At 57.4% G+C, this 7,248-nt stretch overlaps 1 protein-coding gene across 9 annotated transcripts in view; it reads right to left on the reverse strand.

The window, feature by feature from the left end:
- Window positions 1-7,012, reverse strand: part of LOC113922984 (phosphofructokinase, platelet) — a 49,129-nt gene extending 42,117 nt beyond the window's left edge. For 4 of the 9 annotated variants that reach the window (XR_004819328.1, XR_003520129.2, XM_035721888.1 and 1 more), the window contains exon 1: window positions 6,820-7,012. Coding sequence is in view for 7 of the 9 variants with exons in the window: in XM_035721888.1 (XP_035577781.1) it covers window positions 6,820-6,931 (112 nt within the window). In the remaining 2 variants the exon portion in view is untranslated. The remainder of the gene's footprint in view (window positions 1-6,819) is intronic. The other 5 variants (XM_035721891.1, XM_035721890.1, XM_035721887.1 and 2 more) reach the window with 2 other exon arrangements.
- Window positions 7,013-7,248: the final 236 nt, after the last annotated feature.

A 7,248-nucleotide genomic window follows, 5' to 3' on the forward strand; every position in this document is an offset into this window, starting at 1 on the left:
TGGGATATCTGCAAGAAGCAAAGGGTATGTTGATTCTAATAAAATAATGGGGGTTCATTCTTGTTGTTTCCCAGGTGATCTGAAGAGTACAATCAGGTCCTTACTTAACCCTTTAGACCAGACTGTCTGGAGCCATTTCCCCCAGCTCATCACCGTCCACTCACGATCGCCACCCCGGGTGCTGGAGCCCCGCTGTCCCTGGGATGGCCGCACCTGGCCGAGTCAGAGCGGCCTGCATGGCTCAGCATGGAAAAAAAAGAATGTGGGATATCTTATTGATGATCTTTATACTGATGAGGGATTGACTACTAGGTCACATTTACAATTAATTGTTTTCGTGTGGTGACGGGGTAAAGTCACATACGTAATGGGCTTTGCGTGGGAGCCTGTTTCTCCCGCACAGCATGGGATCTAGTTCTGAATCTACTCTGTAGCAGTAGCGTGTTTATCTTACTGCGGGAATCAGTGCAAAGCTCTTTGCAGAAGGGGATGAATATTCCCTTCCAGGTACCTAAAGTGGCTAAGCTCCTGCTGATGGGTTTCCGCGGGTCTTCCCACTGCTCACCAGTGTAAGCACCGCTGTAAAGAACATTCTCTCACCAGCCTACCTGCTGCCACCTCTGCTCCCGGCCTCGGCCTTTCCTCCTGCTATACAGATGAGCCCCTATCTGAGGCCAAACCCTCCACTTACAGAATCCACCCCACACCCCTGAGTCCTCGCCATAGGGGCACCCTGCGGCAGGCGGGCCCAGCTCCACCCCTGCAGCCCTCCAGCCATGGCCCAATCCGCTCCCCCTAAGACCCTAAACTTGGGCTCCCCACCCCACCCCTCCTGGCCGCCCCACAAAACGACCCTTATCAGAAGCAGCCAGGACCTGCAGGGGTTTTCTTGCTCCCACAAGGTAAATGCAAAGTCCTCACTGCTGGCCCTCCGGGGAACCTCACCCATCCCCTCCTCCCAGCCCCTACACACACTTCCCCCCTCGGCAGAGCTGCTTTGGCCCCGCTCATGCCTCAGCCCCTGTGGGTTGGGGGTCGGGTGCAGGGTCCCTGACCACAGGTGCCTGGGGCCTTACAGAAACGGGCTCTTTCCTAGGTCTGGCTTGCTTCCAGCACTCAGTGCCAGCCCGCTGAGAGACGGGGGTCCACTGTCGGCCTGAGGCATGGCCTCACACCTCCGTGGTCATCATTCATTGGTGGGATGAGGCCATGAAAAGGGGAACTAGACCGTAGGAATGTTAACCCAGAGCTGAACCAGTCACCCTACACCACTCATCCAACCATTTTCTGGCCAAAAGAAACGTCCAGCCGCGTCACTTATTTACACCTTTTTATACAAGGGGTCCTAGGGTAATTAACCTGCCCAGTCAAGGTCCTCATCAAGGTCAGAAAGCCCTCCTACGAAACTGCCCCATGCACCCAGGACGCAAGCGTGGGGGACCAGGTGTGATTCTCAGGCCCCCGCTAGACCCAGACCCACAAAATCAGAAGGGCTGTGCAACCAGGAGGGGGGAGGCTCGCGAGCCCCCAGGAGCAGGAGGGCTGGTGGGTTCCTGAGCGGTGTGCTGCCCTTTCCCTCCTGCGCCTCCCCCTGTGCTCCTCCTTCCACTGAAGGGAGGAGGGGAGAGGACAGCGGGTCAGTGACTCTGTGTCCTTCATTTTGCAAACGAAAAATGGAGGCCCTGCCCTCCGCTAGCAGAGCGCAGAACCAGGAACCAGGACCTATTAATCAGTCTCTTGACCCTCGAGGCTCTGCTCCGCCACACGCTTTGCTGCTTCTTGTCCTGACAAGCACAATTACTGTAATTCCCAGCATGCTAAGTATACAGTGGCGAGGACGCAGGGGACGAAGGGGCGGTGGGAGGACACGGGGGCTTCCTTGCAGGGGCGCTGCAGCAAATAAAAAGGGAGCACCGTGCCAAGCTTGCTTTTTCTCAACATAAGACTGCCTGTTCTTTATCCCAATACACCTTGCCAACCTAGTTACAACCGCACTAGGCCTACAGTTTGGTGTCCCATCATCTGCCTTTACCACGTTGCTGGCCCATCTCCAGGCTTCTAACGGTGATTGCTTCTAACGGTGATTGCTTCTGACGGTCCATCAGGTTGGTGGAGCGTGTCCCACGGGCCCCAGTTCTCCCTGATGAAAGGTTTCAGTTCTGAACCAAAGCTGTTTGTTCCCCCCAAGGCAGGATTGAGTTTTTCTGAAAGATGACAAAGCGTCTGGCTTCTAAGAGTCGCCTGGGGTGCCACGCAGAGTGTGTGCATTACAGAAGAGGGTGCAATGGCTGACTGCCCACGGCACTCACGGGGGTGAGCGCCGTAGTTTTAACACGCGCCTCCAAGACGCAACCGTGCTTGCTAAATTAATTATTAAATTTTACATGGAAAAAAATCCCCCCACTCTAGAACATATGTGTACAGAGTTCCAGCCCCTGTTTCCCTCTGCACCGACCTGGGCTCTGCAGCCAGCACAGCTCCGGATGAGCACAGAAGGAACCCACACAAGCAGGGCCCCAGTGCCGTGTTCAAGCAGTAGGTGATCAATGGCCGAACCGCCCCACGCTGGGCTCCAGTCACTACTGCCCCACATTTCTGCCGACTGCTATAAAGTTCCAAGCTTTGAGGCATTAGCCATTCCCAGATCCTGCTCTGCAGATAGAAGAGTGCTTCTGATTAGTGAAGGTTCAAGTCACTGAAATGACTCAGTGAGAGAAGGAAGGAGCCAGAACTGCAGTCACCCGGCATTTAAGAAAGGAAGTGGCCCACAGGGCCATACAGGAATTCAGGGGGAGCCATCCAGCAAACATCCGAGAGCCTGCCTCGTACCGCGTCCTGGGCTGGACCACCTCTCATGCTCTCTGCAGCCACAGGGCCTGGCCCCGTCTACCACTTAGAACTCAAGGAAGCCTGTTCCTCACAAAGCTCGCTCGCTCCCGCGTGAACCAAGAACAAGTTAGTGCACACGAGCGTAGCGCCCGCCACCAGCAAACATTAGTGACTTGCTGTTCTTTTAAAGATGGACACAGACTCAATTTATGTGAATTCTCTGGATACTGTATTTGTGTTTGCTTCGCCTGAGGCAGAAAGAGGACTTTACGGCCACGCTGCCCACAGGGGGCACTCAATTTCTCCACCTTCTCATCTGCACTGGGCTGATCCCACAGACTGTGTCTATGCCCATGAATCATTTTTGGTGGATGACACAATCTTGCTCGAGGGTGGCTACTTAGTCATGGAAAGGCTGTCTGTCCAGCAAGGTGGAAAATCAGTTTTAACTTGCAGACATTCCTTGTGACAGCAGAAGGAACCCAAAGAATGAGAAAAATAAGTAGCCCTAGAAATAGCCTTCCGTAGTGGGCAGGGCTGGGGCAGTAGAACCAGGATTTTCTTTTGCTTTTTTTTTTTTTTTTTTAAAGATTTTATTTATTTATTTGAGAGAGAGAGAGAGAATGAGAGATAGAAAGCACGAGAGGGAAGAGAGTCAGAGGGAGAAGCAGACTCCCTGCTGAGCAGGAAGCCCGATGTGGGACTCGATCCCGGGACTCCAGGATCATGACCTGAGCCGAAGGCAGCCGCTCAACCAACTGAGCCACCCAGGCGCCTTCTTTTGCTTTTTAATAATTACTACATTTGAGTGGAAAACAAAGTGTTTCATCACTCTGGCTTTGGCTGACCTAGTGCTATCCCTGTAAAAAGGTGCTTTCTGCTCCACTACCAAAGGTGTTTAAAAATCATCTGGACGTACCTGAGTGGCTCAGTGGGTTAAGCATCCAACTCTTGATATTGGCTCAGGTCATGATCTCAGGGTCGTGAGATCGAGCCACGAGCCAGACTCCGCCCTCAGCAGGGAGTCTGCTTGGGATTCTCTCTCCCCCTCCCCCCTCCCCACTGTCTCTCTCTCTCTCTCTCTCTCTCTCTCTAATAAGTAAGTACATGCACACATAAATAAAATCTTTAAAACTTGGACTTTCACTTTACAAGGCCCCTGAAGAGCATGGCCTCCTGGGAAGTCCCTGGGACTGAAATCTGACAGAAGTTGGTTTAAATCCTGCCAGATGCCACATACGAGCTGTGTAACCCCAACCAGGTCACTTACGTCTCCGTAGGCCTTCCTCCCACCTCCAAAACGAAGACATACATACCTGGGAGCAATGTGATCAGGCCTGGAGATAACCGTAAAGCTCCAGGGACACAAAACGTGCCCAATAAATAGCAGCTATGCTCCCCCCACCCCCCAGTTGGAATTTGACCAAAATTTCACATCTGATTGGAAAACCTGACATTAAGACTTGCATATGCTCCCCTGGATCTTTAGCAAGGAGCAAAAATCTCCCTATCGCCGGGAAAATCAAGTACTGACAGAATTTGGAGTCAGGATAAGACGGCAAAAGAACCGAGCGTCTTAGACAGTATCTCTAGGAATGACCTTGTCTAAGGGTCTGTAAACGTGTTGCTGCTGAGACCAGCCCCTCTGCGCATATGTCCAGATGAGCTTTCTCAGAAGGAAATGCATCCAGATGCTCCATCAGGTCAGAGCAGCATAAAAGCAGGAGACCGTGCTTTGCATGAAGTCCAAGGAAACCTCCCCTCTGCCTGGGGTGAAATGCGGGGAGCACAGACTCTCTCCCTGGGCCAGCCCAGAGGTGTCAGCTGAGAGCATCGTGCATTTCCCGAGACCCTGACACCAACCAAGCAGGCTTCTCATGTAATCTGGGTTCTCAGAGTACCCTGTTCCACTGAGCAGAAGACACGTGGACTTCCTGGCCCCTATTGGAACTACTCACAAGTGGCTGAGCCGGGCTAGGTTCTGTGTATTGCACCGCGGTCCCGAGTGCCTGCAGGTCATCTACCACGTAGCTGAGCAAACTCTTGGACAGGGATTCCAAAGAGTGGACCCATAAATGCTTTTTTTTTTTTTTTCAACAGACACAGCACCTTAATTGTCAAATAACCTGGAAACTCTGGCCTTGAAGCCTGGTGGTTTTAGAGACTAGTTCCTCTGCCTGTGCCAACGTTGTATTCCCTTGCAGGGCCCCGATTATGCTTCCTAATTCGTGCTAGGGCAGGTCTCCAGACCCACGTGCTCTTTATGCCATGTGGTAGGAAGCCACTCTTAGCCCCACCGCGACCCCACCAGGGCTCCACGTGGCAAACCTCTGGGTGTTCATTTACGTCAGGCAGGCGATATCCTCTGTGTCACACTGCATTTCCCCAATCCGGGCCTTGGCTCTATCACCTTTTCCTTCTCCGGAATGTTTACATCGGGGCTCACTTTACTAGAATACCAGATCAGACAGAACAGCCCGGCTTCCCTCGTGGACGCAAGGGAGGCCCGTGCAGTGGGGGCGGTGACTGGCCCCGCGGTCCCCGCCCACAACAGGACGAGGCGGGTCTCGCCGGGGACTCACGCTCCCGGGACGCTGCCCGCGCGGGAGCGCCATCCCCTCACCTACTGCGCGCCGCGCGCCGGCTGCCGGTGCCTGATGCCTAGGGTCAAGGGCACAGGGCGCGCGGGCGGCGACTGGCCGGGCATCACGTAGACGCGCGGCGGGCGGGGCTGCGGCCACAGCGCCCCAACCTGCCGCCCCCGCGCCAGCCCCGCCCGGCTCAAGGGCGAAGGCAAGGTCAGGAGCACTGCAGGCGGTGGGCAGCAGGCGAGGGCGCCCGGCGCAGCACCTGAGCATTCCTCCACCTGGTGTGTCCTGGAAATCTGGGAAAATCAGGCACCAGGGGTAGGAGAAAGAGGAAGAAAGAAAAACCAAACCCAGCTTGGGGAGGCGTCTCCAGCCTGGGCGGTCTTAGGCTCCAGGGACGCAAACGCCCGCAAAGCGGCGATCCACTTTCTAGCGGGCGGCTCGCCCCATCCAGGGATTTACCTGGATCAGGAAACCCCACCGTCTGGAAATCCCTGTGGCCCCACGTGCACCCAGCGCCAGGGGCCCGGGCGTGGCCATGTCACCCCCTCCTTTAAATTTAAATACTCTTTAGGTATCCGCGGGCCCTGGGCTTGGGTCCCCTTCTCCCCCCAAATCTGCCTCCACATGGTGGGGGCAGGAGGGCTGGAGTGCGCGCCCCGGGTGCTGGTGACGTCCCGGAGTCCCGGCTTCCTGGTCCTTCCCAGCCAGAGGAGGCTGGCGGGGCGGGCCTTGTGACCCATTTCAATTTTCGGTTTTGTCAGGAGAGCGGTGGAAAGCCTCCAGCGGAAACTGGGCCGTGGGCATCCCGGGCGGGGTCCCCTCGCGCCCCCCGCCGCGCCCCACCGGGCAACAGCCGGGACCCCGCCCGCGCCGCGCGGGGGACGCGAATCCGCAGGACGCGCGGCGGGGATCCGTTGCTTCCACCCGGTGGGGGCGGGGGGCGGGGGGGGGTAGGGGCCGCAGCATCCAGGTGGCCGCGCGACTCCTAAGCTTCCCAGGGGTGTCGGCCCCACCCTACGACTCGGACGAGAAATGACCTCCGAGGGCCGTCCAGGAGACCCCACCGCCAGTCTCAATTTAAAAACTAAACGTGGAGGGGGAAAATTAATTGATCTTCCCGATAAAGGATCCTAAGGCCATATTCTTCCCTCCTCCGGCCCCCAGCCCCGCAGCGACTCCTTCTGAGGCTGCACCGCCCACTCCCGCCCCGGAAGGTACCCCTGCGGTTCCCGGGCGCCGGAGTTTCTCCCCCACCCTTCTCTGATCCGCAGGACCCCCTCCTCCTCGCTTCTCCCTGGGGCTCCCATCGCTTGTCCCCGCTTGCCCCGCGTACCCCATCCCCTCTTCCCGGTCCCTCCTCCCATCACTTATCCCCCGGCCCGGTCGGGCGGTCGCGCACCTTGGGCATCCCCGCCGCTGGTCAGCACTCCGATGGCCTTGCCGGCCCCGGAGAGGTGCTCCAGGCACTTTCGGAAGGAGACCTTGCGGTTGGCGACATCTTCGTCGTCCATGGCGAGCAGGCCGAGACTGTGCTGGGGCGGGTGCTCAGCAGGCAGTGCCCCCTCCCGCGCCACTGCGACTCAGAACCGTCCGCCCCGCCCGCTCGGCGCGCGCCAATGAGCGGCCAAGGGCGGGCTCCTGGGCGCCGGGGGCGGGCCGGCGGGACCCGCGGGGCGGGGGCGCGCTTCAGGCCAGTCGCGGAGTTCGGCGGGTGGTGGTGCATTCAGGGTGGGGGAGCGCCGCAGGTTGGGGGGAGGTACGAGGGGAGCTGGCCGCCCCAGCGCCGAACGTGGGCGGGACTAACGCAGAGGGGGAGCGCCACAGGTGG

Source organism: Zalophus californianus, chromosome 9 (genome assembly GCF_009762305.2).
Source record: "Zalophus californianus isolate mZalCal1 chromosome 9, mZalCal1.pri.v2, whole genome shotgun sequence".
Taxonomy (NCBI): domain Eukaryota; kingdom Metazoa; phylum Chordata; class Mammalia; order Carnivora; family Otariidae; genus Zalophus; species Zalophus californianus.